Source organism: Oxyura jamaicensis, chromosome 10, assembly GCF_011077185.1.
Source record: "Oxyura jamaicensis isolate SHBP4307 breed ruddy duck chromosome 10, BPBGC_Ojam_1.0, whole genome shotgun sequence".
In the NCBI taxonomy this organism is placed as follows: domain Eukaryota; kingdom Metazoa; phylum Chordata; class Aves; order Anseriformes; family Anatidae; genus Oxyura; species Oxyura jamaicensis.
The window spans coordinates 6,238,943-6,265,677 of NC_048902.1; the positions used below are offsets into that span (position 1 = coordinate 6,238,943).

The following is a 26,735-nucleotide window of genomic DNA, read 5'->3' on the forward strand; positions in this document are numbered from 1 at the left end:
CTATATTAGCAAGCCTACAACCACATGACAGGATTTACATGAAAGCTTGCAAATTTGTCCCTATCTAGAACATCAATAAGCCAGTAGTACCAATACATAAATAAAAATCATATATAACCTAACAACATCAACAAAACACATATTATGTGAAGAAATTTTTTTTTAGAATTCACAGGAGGCTAATATGGTTTCTAGTCTACGTTTAGCAAAAATGGTCCTGGCCTTTGAAATTGTGCGGGTTTATTTAACGTTGCTTTGCTCCCAAAGAAGGGCTGCCTGCAATTCTAAATGCCATGGAGCAGCAAGGCAAAGCATGCTAGCCATCAAATTCTACTTGTTCGTTCCACTAACTGGAAAAATACTCGCCATTTCATTTCTTTTACAAGGCCACATTTGAGCAAGCAAAGTTTATAGAGATGGCTTACCTAATTAGATTCAGAGTGATTTGCTCTTTCAGCAATAGTTTTTAGATGTACAAATCTAGTCAGAGAGGCATTTTGTGAACAGGTGTGAACGACACTGCTCCATCAGGCATTAAATTGGAGCTGCTCCTGAAAAATTCTATCATTTGTGCATTTGTTACCAATATTTTATCAACTGCATTTTATACCAAATATTCCTTGTGGTGTACAGCCAATGATATTGCAGCAAGATCTCTCACCCCTTCAACAGCAACACGAAACAGGCTACTGTCTGCTTCTCATTTCAGAAGGCTTGATTTTAAGTCTTAAGATTTACCCATAGAACTCAATCTGCCTCTGAAACAGGGCCACAAAACAGGTTATGTCTGAGAGAAAACAGCTAATACATGCTAGCAGCTTCTTATTGCCAAAGGAACAACAGCTGAGAAACGAGAAAAACAATTTCTCGTTAGTTACTTAATATTTATACTGAAATTGTGCCCAGAGCCTCCGTGAGAAGCAGTATGTGGGTACGTGAACGCTCGCAGAGCACCCAGGGCCCTTGCCCCACGATGCCTGCTCGCCTCGGCCCCGACACAGGAGGGCAGAAACGCAACACTCCCAAATAAAGCGTTAAATACCTGTCACCGCACAGCAGAAAACAGGACTCCCTAAGCGGCAGGCACGGCTACGGGGGCACGGCGTGCGCCTGCGGCTTCCTAAACGCCTCTCGGCTGGGTTTTGGACGGTTCCAGGTCCCCGAGGCGGACGAGAAGCGCGCAGGGGCTGCCCGGAGCCTTCTGAAGAGCTCAGCGTCCCTCAGGCGCGAGGCGCTGCCCGGCGGGAGCGGCACGCGCAGGCAGAAGGGCGGGAAGGCAACAGGCGGGAAGCTGGCACCTCACAGGCCCGAGGCCGGCCCGAGGCACCCCGGCAGGGCGCCGCCCGGCCCCGCGTGCCGCCCGTTCTGAACGTTGTAGAGGGATTCACGAACACTCGCCCCTTGTTCGACACGGACACAAAAACACACGTGGGGCTTGAGTTTTACCGTCACTGATTTGCAAACATACACAAATAAAAATCTGGGGACCCGTTTTGCTTTTCGTAAGAAGTTGCATAACCAAACGGGAAAGGCTTCGAGGGAGGAAGATAAAGCTTCAGCCACAGGGAAAAAAATACAGAAAATGGATGGCAAAGGCTAAATATGTATCAATTGTTCACCTAATTTTCAAATTAAAGGTCTAAAAGAGATACACCTTAAAGTAAAACATCAGTTTTATTTAAGTTTTATTAGAAACATTGCACAAAGAGGCAGTCTTTCAGAAGCACTTTTAACCTCTTATCTCTGGAACATTAGTTTCTGTGGCTTTATGCTGTTAAGGACTTTGGCAGAACCAAGCAGAGCACTGCTGCTGAGAGAAGTGCAAACAGCACTTGGAAAGCATACTATAACAGTGGTCTTGCAGATAGGAAGGCAAGTCAAGGTTACAGGCAAGTCATTTTTTCCTAGGGTTACAGTAATAGGAAGAGCAGAAAAAACACGTCTCTTGATTTGGACTTCTTCCATCACAGTTTTCAGTCCTCTCCACCACACAGGTTCAGCAGTGCCCTCTGGTAATCACCTTTTGTGTCTTGCTGTAAAGCAAAAAAAAAAAAAAAAAAAAAAAAAAAAAAAAAAAGCAAGCTATGTATTAAGAAACAATTGCAAAATAAGAAGGCATACACATTAGTCTAAACGTGGGCCTGCCTGTATTGCAGCTCAAGCCTTGCCAGCCTGGAGCAGACTATCAAAATTGAGTTTTACTTATATGTGAATTGAAATTATTTATAATTTTTGCAAAACATATGCAAGGTCAAGACAGGAAATTTTGGTACAAAAAAGAGTAACACGACAAAGGAAAGCTGAATGACTTGATTCTGTTCCTTTTCACTAATCACCACAAAATTACACATTAAATTCAGTTTTGAAGACTTCCTTATAGTCTCAAATTGACTTCTTTAGGAAAAGATATGGGCTTAAGGTTTTGATTGCAACTACATCTAAACAAGGTAGAACATATCTTGCTGATGCAAGGGTGGATATAAGAACAGTTTTTAAACAGGCACACAAGTTCCTTACCTATACCCCAAATTAAATAAAACCTATCACTTAATATTTCCTCTGCCCAATCACACAGAGGACAAAAAATCTGGCTAAAAAGCCTACTCCGTGGGCACTGGTATGAAAGATAACAACAATTCAGATGATCTATGTTCATTCAGTAATCCCAGGGCAAGTTTTTTTTTTTTCTTTTTGTCTGAGATAGAGATGGGTGAACAAAATTTTCTTTTATAATACATCATCTCATTGGACGAAACCCACACTTAACAGTTAATTGGCTGCCAGGAACTGTACCAGCAGTAGACTTGAAAATTTAAGGTGGGTTTTTCTATTGGACATTGATAATTGGTTATGACCTACTATTCTCACTGCAGCCTCTAAAAGACCTCCCATGAATTCTAATGGTAGAATTAGCCCAAAGAAGAGGGGTTATGAATGTCCACATGACTAATATAAACAGAGCTGAAAACTTACCTGGATGAAATAATAGAGGGATTTTCCATATTTCCTCTTGAATTCACTCTTAATTTTCAGCATGTCAACCTCACAGCGGGAGACCATAATCCTGATCAGGACCTTGTCACGAGTTCCCTTGCCCTACAAGCACATTCACATTTAGAACTTTAAGAGCTGAAACACATGAAAGGATGCTGTAACTGACAGAAAAAACAATGAACTACAGGCAACTGAGATGCATCAACAAAAGCTCCAATGAATTACACCTGCTAACTAAAGTCATTATTGTGATCCAGGAATTGGAGCATGAACATACCCTTCTCATCAGCAGTGTTTGACCAACTTCTAGACACCCATCTAGCTACCTAGACTGCAATCCGCAGTTCTGGTTCACCAGGAGGTCTTCTTCCTGGTATTGCCTAATGCCTGTCACCAGGTGTTTCTCCTTCATTCCTTTTATCAAGAAAATGTTTTGAGACAAATTTAGTTATCTGTTTTGGCATTTCAATTAACAAATTTTCTGCTATCAGCTCTTGTTTACCTGCAAAAACAACCAACTAATCTAATTATTACAGGACCCTCCCCTGTACTTCCCTACATCAGATGTGCATAGCTATTAAAGAATGCTTTTGAACAATATGAAGTCTTAGTTCATTCTTCTACATGCCAGTTACACATCGTGTGAATAAAACTACCTAAGAAATAATTATTTGATGAAGCAATGGCTAGAACATAATGACTAGTAAGGATGAACAGTCTTTCCTACCTTCATGGAATCATACAGTCTGTCCGCAAAATACAGCTGCTTGTTCTGAATGCACTGGACTGAAGAGAGAAAGATGATGAATAGGTACACATCCCAACCATACACGGAAGAACAGAACACAGAATCTTGAAGTCTTTTTGAAGATGTGCTAAGTAGTCAAAATAAGGTTTCCACCAAAAGTTTCTCCAAAAGGGGACACGGATAAATCATTTTTAGCTGAGGTTACTTACAAGTTGTTTGGCTAAGCTTGTGATTGAAGCACAAATACTTACAATCTGAGAGAGATTTCCCTCCATCATTAGTATCATCTCTGAATGAAACTGTGTGTGGTGGAAGGCTAGCATTCTTAAGTCTATCTTTTACTTTTATAAACTACTTCTTTCTGAACATGTTCATTGCATGTTAATCCATGCAAAGCATCCCTTCCAAGGTTAACCTGTCTTTGTTTTTGCGTTTGCCTTAAACAATTTGTTTCTCCGTCAGTTTGAAATGAATTCTCTTCTTAAAAATGTCCCATGAAACCTGGCAATATTCCAGTCATTTTCATTGCATGCCACAATACCAGCCACCCAGTATCCACCACTTTCTCTTCCCTCACACACACACACCTCAATCTCCAGCCTATGTCCATGTTGAATACTTAATGTGCCCAGCTAGAATTCCAGCCTTTTGTGTTTGGGGGAAATAAACATTAAGCTTCAGTATCAGAGAGAAGTGAAACTAGCAACAGATCACAAAACATGCCTTTTCATTTTCATTTGGAAAGCAAGACATATATTTTGCAGAGAGCAAAAAAATGCTACCTCTCAATACTTTTAATGTCCTAAAATATGCAAATGGACCAAATAGTGCCAGCCCTTCTGGTTTCTTTCTCCTGCAGAAACAGAGGAAACTGAGCCCTATTCTCATCCCAGTATGCTGCAAGTGCACTGAAAAAGACGCTATCTAAAGGTAGACTTTACTTCAGAGTAACTCACCAAGATTAAGGAAGGCATTCTCCAGATCTCCCTTAACCTCCTTCTTGATGCTCTCCAACATATCATATGGACTGTAGCTCTTGTACCTCTCAAACACTATTACAAGAAAGAAAGCAGATGAAATCAAAGCCAAACCAAGAGTTGTTAAAAGTAACCACCCAAACAAAAAATGCAGACAGAGCAATGCAGAGACATGATTTAAAAAATATGTGTTCCAGTCCCACTGAGAACTCATCTTAAGTACAGCCAGTTTGCCAGCTGATAATAAAGTTCTCATGCTATCATCTTTTTGTTTTCCTTGTACACCTCCACAATGCTGCAAAATACCATCTTAGTGCTGTCACTAGTATTTTTTCAAACAACAGTGATTTAGCTCCTGAAAATAACTTTCAAATGGGTTTCCCCATGTGCTTACAGAAGCTGCTTGATGGTCTTCAATGTCAAATTTAAACGTGTGATATAGCTAGCCTACCCTGAGACAGAATGAAAAGTTAAAGGACCACTTCAAGGTCTCACGCAACCCCACTTTCTAGGTTTGTAATATTTTCCTTATCAATGTACATGGCATACCATTGGAAAATTGTTGCAAAAAGAATTGGTAAAAAAATGTAAAAAAGAGCTCTACATACATTCAAATTGTGAGATTAACACATCCACAGATACTTAAAGAAATTGTAACAAGACGTATTCGAGTAAGATTTCCTTGTTTTATTACTTTTCACACTCTTCTCAATCAATTTTGGGATAAAATAGTTACCACTTTAACTTTCTCTTGTAGGGAAAAAAAAAATATCTTTCTTTCAAACAGTACCTTTTTGCAGGTGTGGAACACTCCTTTCAGTCATAATGTTGATCCATTTGGGTACATCAGTTCCCTTCCTCTTCACACCAGCATCATAGAGTTCCTGGATTTAGAAAGCAAAGCAAAATCATGAGTTACACAAAAAACATCTCAAATATATATAAAATTACTAGAAAAACAGCACTACTGGAACTCTGTCAGTGGGAGAAATACAAAAAGACACATGACTGGGCAGACCACTAAGGACAAAATATATAGAACTAACCCAAAACCAAGACTAAAACTATGCGTAGAGGTAAATAGAAAGCAATTACTCTGTATTTACCTCTGTTTACCTCAGCAGAACTGCTTTTGATATCCTACAGGTGTAATATCAACAAGGATTACACAGCCACTAAGTTCAATAATCACTCTTTCTAAATCTTTTGCAATTTTTTGTTTGCCAGTCTTTGCAAGATATTCCCTTTTGTTAGAAGATCTCATTTTCTATGTACCTAAAAGAAGTAACAAAGAGTTTCTGTACAGGTACTAGTGGGTAAGTAGCCCATAAAAATTGTTATCAAGATTGCAAGTAACAAATACCTTGATAGCATGCAAACACTGCTATGCAAGACAATCTGAAATATACACACCTGTCTTCATAAATGCTTCTAGTTCTCACAGCAATTGTACTCTGAATATCTGCATAAGTTTGACCAACTTGAGATATTTCATGGTTCTTACCAGCACTTACCCTAGCATCTTGGTCAATCAGTTCATAGTCGATCACAGAAGTATCTTCACATCTTTTGCCCTTCAAATGAGGATAGCAGGATTTAGAAGAAGCTTAATAGATTGAAAGCAATTTACTACATGCATATTTTCTTTTGTTTTATTAAACAGTGTTTGCTAAATGAGTAAACTTATGCTTCACCTCCATTATGAAGCTGCTATGAACACTGTGTTCCTGTCAAAATATACCATCCTTCAACATTTGAATTGTTTTTACTTATCTTCAAAAGATTGAAAATACAGGGAAGTTTAAAATTGAATCAGAAATCCTGTTGTTTTACTGGCAATCACCAGTCAACTACCAATGCGCAGGCACATTAGGAAAAGCAGAAAGAGATGAAAAGACCCACCTTGGCCAGGGCAACCATCAGCTTGCGGAAGTCACCAGATGTGTCTGATACAATGTCCTTTTCCAGTTCTGTCTTGTACACTAGAAAACAAAAAATTCTTTTTCAACTAAAGGTATCCTACAAATACCTCTTCACAAGAACAGTACCTAATCATTGTGTTTTATACACAGCAAACAGCTATCTAAATCATATATGGAAAGCAAGGAAAACAACGCGTGCTTGCATACAAAAGAAAAAACACTGCTATCAGCTAGTTTCTGGAGTTCCCATGTCAACAAAGCGTATCTCCTGGTGTGGAAAGATAACAGGAGAGTCTGAGAATATTAAAAGGAAGGGAATTTTGCTTGAAGCTGAATATACTACTACACCATTCTTAGTTATCAATGACTGCTTGTTTGCCAGCCATAGCATGTAGACCTTCACCACTCACAGATTTACGACTAGACAAATGCAACTACAAGTTTAATGTAAAAGACAAAAGCCGTTATGATAGAACAAAGGAACGTTGAATATGATTCCAGTATGGTGTCTCAACATCTTTGTGGTTTTCCAAGTGATCATATTCTATTGCTACAATATCACATTCTCTCTCTACTGTTCTACAGCAATTTCATCTACAGTAGGACATTCTCATTGCTGTTACATAGTTTTTTCAATACGGATCATTAAGATTACATTGGTTTTGCTTGTCCTTTTTGATTCTATCAGTGTCTTAGTGGAATTGCTTGACAACAGTTAAGCATTAGCACAGAGCAATTTTCTCCATTTCAATCTAATTCTGGTGAAGCTCAGTTCTGAAGCTCAGAGAAACAAACAGGTACTGGACAGCTGCACTACAAATGGCAATGGACACAAACAGAATGGCCAGTAAGAAAATATGAATATTTAAGGCAAGTAATTTTTTAAGATGGACCTTAGGTCACTGTCATAGCTCCTTACAATCAACTATGAATTATACCTTAAATCAGACAACATGCTTTATAGAAAAGTTGAAAGAGAGCATATATACTTTTATAAAGTTTTACTTCATGTCTTTTCTGGCAGGTCTACCTAAAACTTCTAAGTATGTTTTAGGGGATTTCAGATAGACCTATTTATAGCATAACTGATCCTAGAATCCATACATCTTTCATCGTGGATTCTATCACCATGCACAGAATGCATGTAGCTTCCAAAAGAACATTTAGACACAACTTAGATGAGTAGTGAATGTTCTCCAACTTGTTTGCTACCGAGCAACATATGGAACTATATACACACACTAATATCCAACATGCCAATTTAAAATTTCTTATACCCAAGCACCAGAGAATCAAAGCAGACATGCTATAAGAAAATCAATGAAATCAATACAAAGGGGGTATTATCCAAGTAGCTTCAAATACACACATAATGCATTGAAACTTTCAAAATGAACTTACTTTCTCTGTAGACTCTATTAATTTCACTAAGCTCCTGATTTGTCCGTGAGCAGATGATTTCAATGAGAGTGTCTTCATCAGTTCCCAGGCCCTGGAACAGATATGTAGTTCAGTTAGTTGCTAGAAATAAACAGACATGCTTGAACAGTTTCAAAATATTTTACAGATGTTTCATTATCCTCTCTCCTTTCTCCCACTCTTAACAGTTTCACAACCATTCAAAGATATTTTTGGTAACTGTATAGATGTTTCTAATGGGCCAGAGAAAGCCCAGATGGAACATTTCTATTTGCCAAATATTAGTTTTCTCCAATAGCTTTGAGATCTTGTTGCAAGTATTATCTCTGGGCAACGTGCATTTCTCATAAGTGTCTGTAACATTCAGTGACCTCACCACCACCACCACAACTGCTGGAAGTAAACTTACTGTAGCCTATGTGTGGTTCTTTCTATTGAGAGGACAGGATGAAACTGATTCTTAGCATGCAAATGGGCAGCAACCAATTTGTTCTTCCCTACCTCCCTCCAGACACCTCTCCCACTATGAAAACAAAGTTAAGAAAACAATCAAATCGATCTTAAGCTCAAGCAAATTCAGAACAGTAGACTGAGTGCTTGGGAGATGGGAGTATCTGACTTAATAAGAGAATATAATACTCTGTACCTATAGCTACTCTAAGGTAATGGTTTGGTATTCAGGTGGTAAATGCAGCAGAAATGCTGCAAGTATACGGTCATCCTAAACATAGTGTGGCATATGTTACACACATACTAGATTTACAGCAAATTCTGGATAGCCTGGCCTTAAACCAGAAGAGGGCAGCATCTGATTGCTCAAAGAAAGGATTTGCCCCTCTCCCATTAAAGGCTTACCATCCTCAGTACTGGCATTTTTTCTTTTCTACTTGCTTTTCATAGTCTGGACAAATTAGTAAATCAGCTCTTTGTCTTGTTCTGGGTTTCAGCATAGAAATTGTAATACTTTTTTATTTATTTATTTATTATTTTTTACATATTAAGAAAACAGCAACATCATGAAGAATATTTGGAATTTAAGGGATGATTATAAATACAAGCTTCCAAACTTTGGTTTGCTTAGAAAGGTGAAAGCACTGGTATGAGCACCTCTCAAAGTCTTGTCTTAGTGGCTGGCAGAGCAGATGTTTCTCAACTAGTGACCTATTCCATGCTTGCGTGTGACTGTAGGGGACTGAGTTCAGTGAGTTACTGCTGCTCCAAGAATGCTTTGATGCCCCCTCCTCCTCATGTTCCACATAGATGCAGGCCTGGTACACAATGTTCTTACAAAATCAGTGATATGACCCAGTAACTGCAAACTACTTTTTCAGCCTATAAATGCATGCAGAGGATTTAATAGCTCCAGCTAGCAGCTGCTCTTTTTTTTTTTTGTACTAGGAACCTGTACATTGTTTAAAGGAACAGTCATGAGAGCAGCAAGTAGTCAGAGCAGCCTATTAGTTACACCTGAACTGATTCTTTTTTTTTTTTTTCCTAAAAAAATTAATTAACACTAAAAATAACATGAAAAAAATCACAGAACTTCTTTAATTTCCCACTGAGATTTTGGATTCCTTTCAGATGGATGCTTAAACTGTAGTGCCAAACTAAAATAAAAATAATAAAATTTAAAAATGGATGTATTTGAAAGCTGCCCTTGAATACAAAGGCCATATTCATTCCTGACATAGTGACATCAGCCTAACAGACTGAAATTTCAAGTCTCACTTACCTTCATGGCAGCTTTCAGTTCAGATGCATCATACTGTGATGGTGTCTTCAGCAAGCCCAAGATCACTGCCTCTAAATGACCTGACAGAGCAGATTTCAGTGCTGCCGAAAGTTCCTGTACAGAAAAAGGAGACAGAATGGAAGAACAAAATTAAGGCTCACTTCTGATCTCCAGTGAATTTAGCCCGTAGTGCTTTCTTTACGTCTCCAAGCCTGCAACAGTGTTTCTTAAACAATTGACAAGGAAACAGAACATAAAGAGCTTTTGTTTTGTGAAATCCTAAAAATGAAGTTAGGGCAAATCAAAATTTTCTCATCTTTTCAATATAAGAAGAAATTCACTGGTGGCTGGGAAGCATGATGCAGAGACATCCAAGTGACTCTGAACAGCTCAGCTCCGGTCTTGCAGCACTGACACTTTGTTAGATCTAATAAGCACTGACAGATCTGAGTGTGACTCCCTGCAGTCAGGGTTTCTCCATCATACGTTCAGTTTTCCCTGTAGCATATTATTTGTGTTTTTTCCTATTATCACAAGCCTATATTAGCTGACACATTGGAAAACTGACTGCAGTTACTCCACTGTAAAGGCCCAGTTCCCAAACAGCTGGTTGAAGAAAAAAAGAATGATCCTTAATGGCAGAAAAATTATCCTGATCTTCAAGAAAACTATCAGAATTGTGTATCCAAAGTCTATTGTTAATCACCAGTCAATCCTAGAGGAAGAGACACATATATTCACTTCACAGGATGCATGCAAGTCTGCATCAAAGTCAGTGACATTTCCTCTTTTATGGAGTTCAGATGTAACTTGAATAATGTTAGGATCAGCTTCAGTGCAGTGTAGTTCCGAAGTTCAAATCCCTGGAATCAAGCCTGGAGTCCACACAGGTCAATACCCTCCCTAAGCTGAAGGTAAGTACATAGCACTCAAAGGAGAGTTGTTGCTTTTCAGTTGCTGGTTTCTACACTAACAATCTGTGAGATTGAGGGGTAGGGGAGAAAAAGATGAAGTAGGTTCAGCAAAACTGCAAATAAATCTGTATCAGAGATATAAACAGCCAAGGCATTTATTTCCAAAGTCACCAGTTTAATCCAGGATGCTAATATATGCTAATATTTTAGGCACTTACTGCATGGATTGACCACAACATTTGAGTCTTGGACATCTAGCTGATTTAGTCCAACAGATATTTTAGTACACTAATTGTTTGCATAAAAGATTTCACTATTTATTGTGAGAAAACAGATTCTTCAGACATCAGCTGAAACAGAGAATAACCACATACCTCTAAAATGAATTGTAACAGTGACATGAATTACAATTAAACAAGTAAAGTTTTTGCAATCTTTGCGCTTTTGTGTGAAGGCTGAAGGAAATACAAATCAATAGAAAATGAGTTACCAAACTAACTGCAACAAAACACCCCAAACTGAATCAAAAACATGGTCTCTCATATGAGCAGGCTCCTGGAAAGATAAGAACTTCTCCCCCGACGTAAGAAAGCAGGGGCTCCACTCTGCCATCCTCTGCCGCAGCTAGGAGAGGAGCACATAGCGGGCAATGGACAGGTAACTGTTTTCTTTGCTATTTATAAATTGATGATTTTACTAAGTGTTCCAAATGATCATCTGGATATTAGCAGATCATTTCAAACTTGGAGATCATTGGTGGCAGTTCAGATTGACCAGAAACACGTGAAGCTTTGGAAAGACACAAATACAGATCCCTCAGTAGTCACTGGTAACTCCATTCATGCTTGTGATGGGGGAGGACTGCATAGATCAGACCATTCCTCATCTACTTAGAAATCCTGCAACATACAAAATGAGCAGCCTACCATGATGCATTGCCAAAGAAATCCATGAGACAGTTTCCCTGGAACATATACCTGCATCACTAAACAAGATACGTCTTTGTATTTCATTTTCTCCTCTCTTACCATTCAGTTGTTTATTTCACTGAGTGGTTTCTACTGCAGATTTCCATTATTTCTATAGCTGTTTATCCTTTGGCACTTGTTATACTTGATAAATTCAGTTTGGTTTTGTTTGCAGCAAGGAAAAAAGGTAAAGGAAGAGATAAAACACTTACATGAAAGAAGCTGCATATTTTCTTGACTCTGCATTTTTGTGGTCATGCAAAACATTTAACAGTGATACACTTGACTACTAGGGTCCAGCTTATATAGAACATTTCCCCAGCTGCCCACAGGAAGTGACTGCCAAGGTGCAGACATGCACACATGCATGTGTCCAATCTATGTGTGTTTCCGCACATGTGTCTATATCAGCCATGCATAACAGCTGGTGAATTTACAAAACTAAACTTCAGATTTACATGTGGTTTTGGATGAGCGTTCTGGCTTGGAGGACTACCATTTGGGGACTGGCAAACCTGAAAGAGATACATTCATCATAATTCCAACTCCACACAAGTTTCTTCTTTTACATGGGCATAAAACTTAACTTTTGATAAGCCTATCAACTTCAAAAGTCAAGAGAACATCTCTTGCCTTCCAGACAGAAGGACTCATTATGCGGACGGCTGCTTATTATTTTACAGATTCCTCTCCATCAATAGATCAGTGCATACAATATTTCTGACAGGATAGTACCTAGACCAGCTCATTACATCACTTCGTTCCACATCTGCAGCCCTTGTAGCACAACTGACTGCAGTCTTTTCTCTTTTAAACTACACCTGTGAACAGAAATGGAATGTTTTCTTTATGCTGAGTTGTCTTAACAACATATGTATCTCCCCTAAAACTATCACTTTTCACCTTTTCCTTCCAATTGAGACACTTGCTGTCAATGGCTTTTCACTACTGTTCAACACATTTCAGCATGGAATCTTGATGGCTGATGTGTTACCCATCATGATTTCTACAAGTGCTAGGAAAACAGCATCTCCAGCAGGTTTCAGTCCCAGTTGCACGTATGTAACCTATTTGGAATACTACCAGTCCTTAACTGTAACACCTGGGCACAGTAAATACATCTTCCACTGAAAAAAAAATAACCAAACAGTATTTATCTCCAGCTTATTCCAAATTAACTGTGAGATGTACAAGGCCTGAAAATCTAATAACTATCCACAAGATTAATAATTGGCATTTCTGCAAGTTTTGTTACCTTTTTTGTTCTCCTCTGATAGGCAAAAGCAATATCCTGCCTCTGTTCATTGCTGCGGTTTGTCAGGATGTTGATGATGGTGACCTCATCCACACCTACAAAGACATAAGACAAAGAGTTACGGAAACTCTTTTTACCCTTCCCTTTGTATTAGTATGTTCTCTGACACTCAAAACATAGCATATGCGCTGTCTGGAGCAGAGTTCAGTCGCTCTTACTAGTTGGTATATGTAATGCCCTGGCATTGGAGACAGAACAGATTTTCAATGCAATGCAGATCTTTGTGTGCACAGGCAAGTAAACATATCAACGAAGTCTAGTCCATGACCTGTTTTGCTGCTTCTGTTTTCTGCTTCACTCGTGTTCACTCAGTACTCTGCAAAGCAAGTTGCTCAAGAACACAGGCTTTACAACTGAAACCAATTTAAACTTATTAAAATCTACCCTGTCTTTTGAGTTCAGTGTTTTCAATTAAGGCTTCTTAATAAAACGGGTATATTTTCTAATTCACCCTCTAGTCATTTAACTAACACTCCAAACATAAAAATGGGGTAAATAAAACAGTATACTCTGTGTTCTCCCAGCTGTAGTAGTTTGAATAGTAGTTTGTTGTGTTTTTTTTTGTTTGTTCTTTTCCACACTGGAAGGAACATTGTATTTTTTTTTTTCTTAATCACAACTAGAAGATTTGCACTGAGCTTTAATTAAGCTGGCTAGAGACTTGTGTGCTCAAAATCCCAACCTCTGTTTTAGTAGTTGAACAATGCAGCAGTAAAGGTTTAGCTTTAAATGAACTTAAGTGAAGTTTTCCAAATCCATGCAGTATCATTCAACTACAAGCTTAGAAAAGGAAAATCTATTTCTAAGTGTTGTACATATAAGACTAATACAGTGCATGTTCTGCAACAGAAAGATGATGTGTATATATACATATATATTTTTTTAAATAGTGAATTGCATGGTAGGCTTTGAAGCAAATATGAAGTTCTAAACTAGACATCAGATCAAGCCCAGAGTGACTCAGGTCTCTTACATTTACTACAACAAACATTACAAATAGCTTCTTTCACATTTGTGCAAACATTAGCGTAAATGATGATTTTTTTTGATAGAAACCATAAAGTACAGAATGCATCAGCAGCTACTAGCAGATCCCAGATCCCTGCCAGAACCCATTTACATTTATATTCCTTAATACCAAAAGCAACCTCACAGCAGCCTGAGACAACTGCAATAGATATTATATAATAAATCACAGTGAATGTTGCAAAAAAACTTGTAGTTCCTAGTTAGAGAATCTGAAACGAGATGAGTCCAAAAGATTCAGCTTCCTGTCTCCTTCTTGCCCACATTCTTCATGTGGAAATACTGTACTTGATAGCCTCATGTCCTTAGCTCATATTGAGGCAGACCTACATCCGTGCTCTTATTCACGTAAGCTTCGCCTGCAAATATGAAAAAGCCCTGGAAAGCATTATACGTCTTAGAAATTTTGGTCTGAAAACATGCTGACTGCACGCTTCAGCCATAATCTACAGCTAGAACATTTTAAAGTGTTTCCATTTTACAAAATAAAGCAAATTCTCCCAGTCCAGAAATGGCCACACACACACAGCTTTTCAGCCTTTACAGGGCTTAGGCATAGAACAATCTCTTAAGTGTTTTAATTAATTCTAAATTTAACTATTCAAAACTGATAAATGACATTTCAAAGTTTTATGACAATTGTGATAGCTTAGAAGCCCACAAATGACTGCATCCAGATTTCTTATTCAAATACTTTGTGGATGGAAATATGTGCTAACTCATTGCTCTGGCATTTTATGGACTGCACACTTGGGAATGGTACTGCCTGGACAGGATGCTGACTCACATCTGCTGAGCTGGGGTGGAGCATTTCAGCCGCTCAAACATTTTTCTCTGCTGTTCACTGAAGTCTCTGGAAGTTTCAGGGTAGACTTCATCAGTGTATTTCTATCAGTGGGTAACAAAGTTGCTTGCTTTTTTTTTTCCCCAGCATGAATGTTCCTTGCAGATGGAAATATACTAGATAAAAAGTATACTTTCAACACCCCCACTCCCCCAGTAAAGGACAACTTTCCTCCTAAACAAGGTAATCTGTTGTGTTGGTAAGATCACTGTGTTACGGCTCAATCAGCGAAAAAAAGAGGAAATGAATACATGCAAACTGTTGGAGACAATTTTTTCTGTGTTAAAAGACACCATACTTGAATTTCTACAAGCCAAAACAACAGCACCAGCATTGTTCTGAACAAAAAAGAGGATACGAACAGTCTCCTAATTTCCTTAGAGGAGGTGAGAACAGAGCAAACATTCTTATTTTGCAAGAGCCGGCATACGTTCATTCAGCTCACTTAGTTGAAGTCTGTTCTCTTCAAATTTCATTTTCAAACACACAATAGACAGAACACCAGAAGCTATCAGCCCTAACAGCACTGAAGTACGGCAGAGATCATCAACCTGCATCCATCAATTAAGTGGGATTGTAGCTGGCTCCAGTTATTAGTGGGAGATGTATGCAATTAGCCCTTGCGAGACCTCAAAACCATCATAGATCTGGTACCAACACAGTCCTATGACCATTCAACTGAGCTCATGATCATGACTTGTCTTATTTTCCTTGGATAAAACCCTGATCCCACTGGCGTTAAAGAGAAAAACTCAGATAAAATAGGACTATAATTTGAGCTTTGGCTTTTTGCTTACTAAGATTGCTCCAAACCCAAACTGTGTTGAAATGTTCCTGTACCGATACAATTAATATTCTCAATATCAACTGATACAGTTTGGTGGATTTCAGGCACTGTCCCCCCTCACCAGCGTGCCAGCACATTTCCTCTGAAGTTTTACTCCAAAACAAGAAAAACTCTGTAAAAGGTATGGGCATGTTGAACACACCACATTAAAAAGTGAATTCAGTTTTACACAAGACCTACACTATGGTTTACACCTCATCAATGTTTTAATGACTTCTGGACATAATTTTATATATATATATATATATGTATGTATGTATGTATGTATGTATGTCACAAACACTTTCCTACAATAAAACCTATGTAGGAATTCTGCAAGTCAGAATCGAAATATATACCACTGACCTCAACAAAATGCTGTGGTTTGAGCACAAGTATTTAACTACTCACAGACTAGCCTGACAATAAAATTATTTAAACTATTTGAGATGCATAAAGTCATAATTCTGGGGAGTAACTTGGAAACAAGAAAGAGACTTTAGCAGTCTTCTTTTCTACAAAGAATGAAAAGGAAATCTAGCATATGCTCTACTAGTATTTCCTTTATTTAAGCTCATACACTTGAGCTAATCTATACAACATGAAGGGCATAACGGAGTGTTACACAGATATTAAATGATTTCTTGTCCTATGCAACAAAACAACACTTAAAAAGAAAATACTATGGCACGAGATGAAATCTACAGAAAACCTTAATACTGTAAAAGTGAAAATGGCACAGCAATCACATTTATTACAAATGGAACAAGATAGAACTGTAACAATTCACTGGCGTTATGTTAACTCTAGCGCAAACTATTCCTAAGTGCCACCAGTTTTTCTGTACTCTAGAGCCATACTTGCACATCTCCCTTTCTAGGCTGTTGGATACACAGAACAACCCTCCACTAAATTCAACTCCAGTTAAAGCCCAGCAAAAGGCTGAGCAGTGTATTTGTGCAGCACAGTTTTTGCAGATAGCATCTAAGTCCCAATAAACACACCACAGTATTTCTCACAGATCCCGCAACAGATAACTAGATGGCTAACCTCTGAAGAGTGTGAATGAATGTTGGAGTACTGAGATATTACACAGAACAGAATAGTCAGACATTCTACCCCAGGTTTTTGCCCTGAGGCAAATAGATCTGTTGTTCAGCCAGCAAGGTTACGTTTTACCCACATCACACACAACCACCAAAACAGAGATGACACTGATACAGGGCGTTCGCGTTGCTGGGAAACAACTAGAAAATTAAACGGTAAGTTCTCAAAACTAGCTCTCCCCAACACAAATGCTGTACTTGCATATTGTTTTATATAAAAGTGCATAAGATATATCCAAATAATTTTACCCAGAGATAAGACTCTCTATGATATAAATTCTGTACTGTTGCTACAAAAGATACAACTTGAAAGACTACTCCAAGGATTGTAATATATGTAGTTTATATACATATTAAATCTAAACATAACTCTACATATGTGCAAAGCATCTTCTGCCAAGAACAATAACATTTACTTAAAAAAAATAAAATAAACTTTTTTAAAAACAGTCCATAAAGTCACTTAAAATCAGAACTGAACCTACTTTAACGAGCATATAACAGATTTCTCCTGTTAAATTAAGAAATCTTGTGAAAGGGAGACTCATGCTTGTTAGAGAGGGGTAGTATTTTACCTTTTAATAGGAAACCAAATATGTGCTTTGCTGGCACTGATGGAAGACTAGGCATTTCTTTCTGATGAGAAATTGTTTGGCTTTTAAATTTCTCCCAGGTGTTGCCTCTCAGGCCCCAAGAAAGTCTGGAGAGCCTGGCACACACCCTTTCTTTGTTTTAGAGCAGGTCAAGGATTAAGGATCACCACCCCAGGAATACCAACATAGTATCACCCTGGAGATGGAGCCCATACTCCCTGTACTCCTGATTGTTTCAGTACACCAGGCTTTTCCACGGGGCTGCATCTCTTCTGCTTCATCATGGTCTCCCCACCAGTTAGGAGAAGTGGTGGATCCTGACACTGATAAAAGGACATGTAAGTCCGCCTGGGAGCCCGGTTCAGAGAAGTAGTGGACTGACATATTGCCTCACTCCTCAAATATTGCAACATCATTTCAGAAACTAGACTCTATTGTTTCTAGGACATTGACCCCTATAAGATACACAAGCATTTAGTTCAAAACCCAGAGAAAGATGTTCAAACCATCCCTATTCAGGTGCTTGGAGAGCTGAAAGGAAGCAGTGTCCAGTCCAATAGAAATCTGTAATTGAGAGCTTGGTCCCAAATCACTGCCACAGAAGCTGACGCTTGATTCTCAGTGGCAGAAAAGTAGTAGAATTTCAAATACTGGTAAGTCAAGAGAAAACAAGTGGGTATTTTCAGCAATAACCTAAACGACTCTTGGGTACAACCTTTTAAAACACGTCTTAAAGCATACATTTACATATCTTGAAATCTAACTCTGTTAAGATTTCATCGGTTAGGTCTGAGAAATCCAAAACCCTAAAAAAAATCCAAACCCTAAAACAGGTATCCAGATTATGGACATTAAAATGTTGGAATGCTAGTTGTGTGACACTGTACCTTTTGTTTGTTTGGTTTTGTTTTTTGTATGTAAGCATTCTAGCTTACAAGCTGGATCAAACCCACAGCCCATTGTCCTCACCTTTAGTCTTGATGGCTGCTTCCAGGGCTGCAGCATCCCGGTCAGCATCAAAGTTTGAGTATGCTTTAACTGTGGCATATGCACTTGGAGGGAGAGAATGCTGCGGGGGGGGAATAGAAAAAAAAAAAAAAAGAAAAAAAAGGTTAAACAATATAAGCTGTTCTCTCTGCAGCTAATACATGTACCTCCTTTAGTTAGCTGTTACTTAGCCAAATGTTTAAATACAACAACTACCTTGGGCTATTTATGAAGACTGAGATCTGCTAAGAGCCACCAAACTGTTCTCCAGATGTATGTTGTCCAGAAATCCATTCAACCATGTTTACTTTACCAACCTATATGTACAAATGGATACTACTGTAGCAAAAATCTATCACATTCCAAATTTATTTGCTAATCCTAGTTTTTAAAATCTGGAGCTTTTTGGCTAGATTTGAAAGAACTTGACTACATAAAAGTAATTCAAAGAAATTTTAAGCAACTGTTTTGAAAGTCTGAAGTATTTTAGATTTTAAGCCAACACGTTACTTGGGATTTCAAGCTACAATGAAGAAAAATAAGTAGAGTGAGATAGAGCATGAAACTTGTTCTGACTTGCTGATTGTTAATCCTCTATTTCACGGACATTAAACATAACACCAAATACATCTTTTTGGACCTACACTTCTGGAAAGCACAAGCTACTTACTATCTCCTTTTCAAAGTCTGTGCCTCCAGATGCTTGGTTTAACCAGCACAAAACTAAAGTAAACTAAATGACACTTCAAATTACCTCTGCTAAGAATGCACTTGTTTGCTGAGTATCTACAACTGGAACATATTAGAAGTTACCAGATTTTATCAGCTGTTTATGACAGCCCTCTCCAGAGGATTGCAGCTTCAAACAGCAGGTCAAGAGAATAGCAGCTGAGCTCTTCTCAGCTGCTTCAATGCAAGTAATGTATTAACGCATATCACCTCCCATGGGCAGGTTAAACTAAACCACAGATTTTCATATCAATAGCCAAGAAATATGCATAAATCCCATTCTGGTGAGCCTAATTTAGAGAGCTAAAACTCTGGCAAAGATGCATAGTGACTAATATTTGAAATTGCCATAGCTGTTCCCTAAGTGAATGAATGACTAAGCTTTTTTGGTAAGGATCCCTGGAAACATTTGCTTCAGTCCCCAACTCTAACAGAAATCAGGATTCATAAACAGGACTAAGGTATCTTAATATGCCTGGAAGATCTTTTTACAGACAAGTTGTTAAAATGAAGACAAATTTTAACTAAAAAAAATCTAAGTTTCTTTAAAAAACAAACAAACAAACTACATTTGATGCTGTCATGACCTGTAGAGGTCATGCTGTCCTGAACAGATTCCTCTGGCTGTAGCTACTATACCTGCCTGAGAACATCTGTGTTACCCTGCAGAGATGGGAGTCCATAAATCACTGATAAACTGAACCATTCTTGCTCATCTCTTACCATCAGCTCAACCTAGCAGTCTGGCTGCAACTGACTGCAGTCTGGCCCACAGCCATACCGCAAAGCACAGCCTTTCCTGACAGCAGACAGAATTGCTAACAAAAACAGTAAGTGGAGATGAGCAATGCAGTCTCAAAGAAATCAGTGTGCCTGAAAGATTCCTAAACTGATGTCCATTAGTACACAGGTGAACAAATCAACGCGGCCCTCCTGTTTAACCACCATAGCTGGATAATCCCATGTAAGCCACCTGGTGAGCTGAGCACAGCTGCGTGCCTCTCCTTCCACCCAGCTCTAAATAGTTTACATGCCATTTGGACAGAGTATTTTACTGCAAGACTGCATCATACACCCAGAAAATACATAGCATATTTGCAATGTGAAGCCATCTGGGGGCCACTCAGAGCCATTGGGTGTCTCTCCACCCAGTGCATGTAACAAGTTGGATTCAGATCTCCAGGCACCATTCAAAAGACCCAGAAAGTGCCATGCAGATATATATCCAGGAAACACTGAAAACTGCCAGCTACTCCACCAGTAAATGGACTGCCTCCAAAATCAGCATCCACATAGATGTTTTACTCTCTGGGGTGATGTTTATTGACTCTTTGGTACTTCAGTGAAGTATGGAAAGGTCTTATCAGGATGATTATTCTGCCTATGAAAAATAGCCATTCCAGACAATAAGGTCTCACGTTACTCTGGTACCAGAGTACAGCTAGTGTATGTTTTCAGACAGAAGAGTTTTTCCAACTGACTTTGCATTTGGTTTAGTACAAAGTTTTCCAGGATGTAGCAGTAAAAGTTCAGTCTAGTGTGTAAATGCACCAGCAGTTTGGGTCAGACTAAAGCAGGGCAAGATTGCTTTTTCCCCACATACCTACTCTGTTTCAGACATCCTACAACTGGTTTACTTCCTCCAAGCTTGAGGAATTAAACCATACTGGGAAGAACAAAACAGCAATGAGAGGTTAAACATCACTAACAGGAAAGCTCAAAAGGTTTCTTCCAAAAATTTCTTACAAAAACCATGAATCTTTCAAGATAGCCACAGTTCAGTATTCTCTGCCTTCAAAAATAAAAAGAAATCACCAGTCATCTTTGGCAAATGAGTTGGCCTGACATCACCCTGCAAGTGATCTATACAGTCATGACTAAAATCCAGGCTTCCGTTTCCCAGTGTAGAGGATATGATAAAGCGTATCAGGAAGATCTCTGTCAGAGTCTTTCAATTCTCTCTTGTGGATAGATGCAGAAATGGTAAGCACAGATTAACTTCACCTCAACTCCCTCTTTCGTTACTGGAAAGAGAAGGCAGTCTGAGTCCGAAGCAAGCAGGCCAGTTAAAGGCAGTTTTTTGGTCTTGAAACAAATCAGTTGCTATACCAGTGATGCAGAATGCACATGTCCCTTACTGCAAACGATAGCGTTCAGCTGTGACTATTCTATAATACAAAAATTAAAACCTGTTCTGAGGAAAATGGATGGCTGAAATACTGTGTTACATTAGCTGATTTGCTGAATCATTGTTTAGGGGAATGGAACTGGGCAAATCATTTATGTGAACTACATACTCAATGCTGGTTTCCAACTTAGGACCTACAGAACAAATAGGATCCCTGGAATTTCTTCAGCTCTGTGGCAGGCAGGATTTCTGATGAAAATGCAAGCATGTGATAGTACTCAAATTTGACTTTTGAAATTACTCATGGAAGACTAGATTGTTCAATTATTATTCCAAAAGAAATTCCTCATTAAAAATAAAATGGACCAGAAATCTGAAGAGCTGACCACTTTCGCTATACAAAAGCAGCTTTGTTACTTACAATGCACTAACGAGTTATTTTCATCAGCTCTTTCACAGAGATCATACGGTCTAACTTATTTCACGAGTACCAAAAATTGGCAAAAGTTTGCTTGTACCAAGCTCAGGTCTGCAGTTATTGGTCATAAAATTTAAATGTAGAGTAAGATTATAAGCAACATGATGAAATGATGCTTAGATGGGATTCACTTCCTCTTCAGTACCAATCACAGAACCACAAATTCATGGCACAATATCCTGACACTACACTGGTAACCCCACCATCTAATGTTGCAATGTAAGAAGTCAAAGAGTGTGATTTTCCAGCATGTTGCTTAAACTGCACATGAACACTGCTCATGCTGCTGGCCAGTTGGACAAGCTGTCATTAGTCACCTCATACAACCGTCCTATGATTTACAGTAGCTTCGTGGCTGAAAACAGACCACTACTGACAAGATTTTAGTCAAAATAAGTCTAAGGAGCAGAGATGTGTGGAATCTTGTGAACCGTACAGCTCAGCAAAACTGCTGGAAGAGTTCTGTAAAAGAAAAAAGACACAGCATTTAGGTAAAACAAACTTTTCTGGTTTGAATAACAATACTTACATCTCCTTCAAGGCTGAGCTTGCTTAAAATTTCATGGACAGTAGACATCGTGAAAGAATGCTGGAGGGAGAGAAAAAATAGAACAAGCAGACTTAAGTATATTTACAGTTAGAGCAGCATGTTATACAGATCTGCACACTGCAGCACTGAAACTGACACAATCCAATGAGTCTACTAATCCCAAGCAAGAATGCTGATTTAAGAGTTGCCAAGCCACACTACTACATCTAATGCAACAGTGAAAGGTCTTCACTTTATTGTACAACAAAAATTTTTCTTTACTTCTTATAAAACAATTTCTGCTGCTTAGGAACTGGATAATCTCTACCTTAGAAAGAAGATGAACCAAACCTACAACTCAGTACAAGGAAAATTGTGGAGAAAGAGTATAGCCTGGTTCAGCTCAAATCCAAACATCAGCAACAAATAACAGCATTTAAATCAGATGCTAAATTCCTCAGGTGCTCAAAAAATACAATGAAACTATTTATATCCATGCAGACATTTTAGAAAATCATAACGCTGTTTAATCTTTAATCCTGGATGCAGGCCTCAACACCTCCAATATCATATGGCACTGTAGTGACTTCCCAGTAATAGGAACCTCAGAACAAGGCTACAAATGTCCATTAGTAACGTGACTGTCAGATACCAGGTAACAAAGACTATTCTAAAATGTTAGCTTGAATAACAGCCCATGAGGTAAGGTAATCAATACCATCGCTCCACTGCCAGAAACCGTACAACATCTTGCTAAGACATGTAAAGAAAAACAGAAAAAAAACAGCCCTGAGACTGACACATTGCAAAAACAAACAACGATTTGATGTATGTACATTACAACACCCTGCTTATTTTCAGCTTTGCTTTCTGGGCAGGGACGTTTGCCAGGGCTGTATTGCTGTTTTACTGGAAGGGTCTCTCAACTAAGGAAGAAGTTGCCTCCGCCCCCCGCCCCCCCCCCAGGTTATACACTAGAGGCAATATTTAAGTGGCTTGATGCATTCCCAAAACACAGCTTGCAAATTCTTCTACTGAAAGGAAGGATATTGCCATTCACATTTCCTTCTAGTCACTCAGGTTGGCACCTGCAATAAACATTATTTTGTCCATTGAAATCAAAGCTTGCTTCTCAGGAGCTCTACAGTCAAGCTGTAGAGACAGCATTATCAAACAGGGAAAAGAACGGGCTTGATGACAGGTAAGACAGAAAGTTCAGTGACACCTAAAGATCAGTGACGTTAAACTAACTGATAACTAGACCTGGAATCAAAATTGCATTATTCTCAGCCTCACTGGGAGCTATTCCCTTCACTTCAATGCTGTCACCAGTTCCCAATCCACTGCCCTCCGAGCCAACTCCTAGGCGTGCCCATTCCAGAGGTTTTCAGAACTTGCTGTCATTGTTTGAAATTACTCATGACTCTTTTTATGATTTTGGGGCTTCCTCAGGCAAATATCCCAGACAAAGAGAACTACCCTCCAGGCAATGACTGGATCTGGAATCAAGACCTCAGAATTTAGCAAGAAGTTAGAAATAGTTTCCAAATAGCAGAGATCTGGTTAAAACTGTAGATAAGTATTTATTGTTTCAACATCTAGGAATCCCCGCCCCCCCCCCCCCCCATTCTTTACAAGAGAAAAGCAGTGAAAACCTTAGTTTTAGGAATAAAATGCAGAAACACAATTACATGGCTTTTATAGCAGAAATGCAGTAATTGCATGTTTCCTCACTTAACATACAACAAGAAAACCTTCCATCTTCTGAAGCAACCTATGTGCATGAGTAACAAATGCAACTCTATTTCAAGGGACGTTAAGATCCCGGGGAGGAAAAAAAGGGCAGAGAATGAAAAGCACAGTCACACGTTGACTTATTTGAGAATAAATCTTTTTCAGAGCAAAAATCCAGCCCGGCTTTTTAAAGATAGGCATCAGAAGTTGTAATGAGCTATTGGCGCTATTAATTATATATACTCTTTAGAGGTGGATGACGTATTCCTGAGTTATGAAATTCTTCATGTTTATTTCAATAAAATGAAGTGCCTAACAATGAGACCTTTGTACTCGGACAGTTTTACAACCCACAGATAAGCAATGGAAGTCCTGTAGTCCTCCTTGCCACAAAGAACCAGAAAACACCAGTAAAAACTGAAGCAAAGCACTGCAGTATCATCTTTCACAAAGCTTTTCGCAAGACTCCTATTTCTAAATCAATTAAAAACCACATTGAATCAGGCTTGTTGGAACAAAACACTTGAACAGCATCCAGGAACAGAACTAACACGCCCTCACGTAGGGCTGGGGCTGGAAGGTTCGTGTCATCAGCACACAACAATGCTATAGCAACCACCCGTCCGTCAGCAGCATGTTGGCAACAGAAAAAATGGGAGTTTTTGCAAAAAACTTTGCAGAGAAAGACCTTGCTCAGAACAAATGCATCTCTTGTAACACCCTGCTTTGCAATGCCATCACATTTGAGAACAAATTCTAAGTGTTTTTCAGATGAACTGATTCTATCCAATGTAGATTTGAAAAGTTCTGGTTGGGTTTGAGCATGTAAATAGAAAATACATGCACCAGCTTGTTCTTCCTTATGCTGGAAAGAATCCATTTCTACCTCCCTAATGTAAACAGAAACTTCAATAACTTCAGGCAATTTTCTATAGTCAGTTTTACTCATAAGTTTGCACTGTGTAACCTGAATCAAATTGTTATTTTACTAAAAGTGATGAACAACTATTTTGACCCCAGTCTGCATTCACCACCAACAATAATCAGTGGTACACAAACCTATTATTGTATTGGGTCTAGTCTGTACTTCACATCCCCTCAGTGTTGGCAGAAAAGCCCCATACCTTGAATCCCAGAGGCAGCCCAGGTACATTATGTTAGGGGAAAACCAAACAAACATAAACCCACGCATGATCCATGGAAAAAAGTGCCAAGTATGCACAAACAACTACATTGCTCAATAAGCAGAGTTAGCATTTTAAGAATTTAATCTACCTCTGTAGACAGAGACTGAGCAAAGGGTGTTCCCATACACATGAGCCAAGGAAACGGCATCCCCGGAATGAGAGAATGGAAACTGCCTCACTCAGAGCACATTTGTGTCAGGTCTCCAAACTAGGGCGAGGCCTGGCAACGGAGATGAGGGAGAGTGGGGAAGAGGAAGAGCTGCAGTGGCTGACATATGTCATGAAAGCTGTTGGGTCCTTATTTCACTTACAGAATATTTTATGCTAATCACCAGCACAAATCTGGCAGGCTCACTCTCTCTCCAAACCACACTGCAAGATTTAGCAGGACGTTTGAAGTCAAAGTGCTTGAAGAAAAAAATAGCTGTAAACAAAAGGCTCTTCAAAACTGTTAAACCACGCAGCCCCAAACCATTCTAGAACCATTCTCTTTCACAGACACTAATAACCCAGGAAATGTCCCATTCCAGGAGAACACTGACCATAGAAAAATGAGGATCTTTATGTCTTTGAACTCAACTCATTTCACTTCGGAGATTTTACAAGAAAAACCCTATCAAAAAAAAAAAAAAAAAAAAAAAAAAAAAAAGTCACGCATAAGAACACGACAAGCTCCTGGTTAAGTACCCTGGGAGGAAAACAAAACAAAACAACAACAACAAAAAACTTCTCCCTTTTCCTCCCGTTAAAGCAGACAGCAGCGTTCCTGTGCCCTGCCTGTGCTCTGGCGCAGGGCGGAGGAGGGCGGGGAGCCCCGCCACCTCCCAGCCCCGAGCGGTTCTGCAAAGCGCCGGGAGCGCCACGCCCGGGCCGGGCCGGGCCGCCAGGAGCCGCAGGGGGCCCGGGCCGCCTCCTGCGGCAGCCGCCCCTCTCCTGCCGCCCCCGCCGGGCTGGGGGCGCCCCGTGGCCGCCTTCAGCTCAGCCTCGGCACGGCGGGACGAGCGCACTCTTCCCGGGGGAGAAAAGCGAGCTGAGGGTACCGCGGCGTTACTCGGGCTGAGCCGTGCCCTGCCTTCCCCGGGAGAGGCGGGTAACGGGCTGCCCGGCGGTTCCTCTTTCCCGGGCGCTGCCGCCACGCCCGGTCCCGCTGCGGGGCACACCAAGCGCCCCGGGCAGCCGCACCCCTGGAGTCGCCGCTCCGAGGGGAAGCCGAGAAACAGCAGCGGGCGGGCACGGCCGCAGAAAGAGGAGGTGGATGAGAAGGGGAGAGCGGCGGCCGACCCCCGCCCTCGGTGGCAGCGACTGCCCCGACCCCCGCTCGCCCCCTCCGGCCCCGCCGCCTGCCCCCGCCCGGCTCCGCGCTGCTTCTGGGGGCCGAGGGGCGCCCGGGGGGGACCTCACCTGGCCAGGGCGGGCAGGGCGGCTGTGGCGGCGGCTCTAGCAGCGGCTGGGGCCAGCGGCAGCCCGGGCGGGGTTTTGTAGGGCCGGGCGGGCCCTCCCCGCCCCGGAGCCCCCCCCCCGCGCGGCGCTGACTCACCCGGCCGCGCCCGCTGCCCGCCCTGGGGAAGGGGCGAGGGAC

The 26,735-nt window shown here is 40.1% G+C and overlaps 1 protein-coding gene across 2 annotated transcripts; it reads right to left on the reverse strand.

Moving 5' to 3' along the window:
* Positions 1-1,655: 1,655 nt before the first annotated feature.
* On the reverse strand, positions 1,656-26,735 carry ANXA2 (annexin A2). Of its 2 annotated transcripts, XM_035335975.1 has the most exons (14): positions 26,558-26,735; positions 22,236-22,295; positions 18,354-18,453; positions 12,930-13,024; positions 12,133-12,189; positions 9,793-9,906; positions 8,043-8,133; positions 6,622-6,701; positions 6,234-6,293; positions 5,510-5,603; positions 4,699-4,794; positions 3,722-3,780; positions 2,974-3,096; positions 1,656-2,033 (listed from the first exon to the last, which is right to left on the reverse strand). In XM_035335975.1, the coding sequence occupies exons 2-14, from the start codon at positions 22,281-22,283 to the stop codon at positions 1,974-1,976; spliced, it is 1,077 nt and encodes a 358-aa protein (XP_035191866.1). In that variant the 5' UTR covers positions 22,284-22,295; positions 26,558-26,735; the 3' UTR covers positions 1,656-1,973. The 2 variants fall into 2 exon arrangements, with proteins under 2 accessions (XP_035191866.1, XP_035191867.1); XM_035335976.1 differs by lacking the exon at positions 12,133-12,189 and having other exon boundaries at positions 26,558-26,718.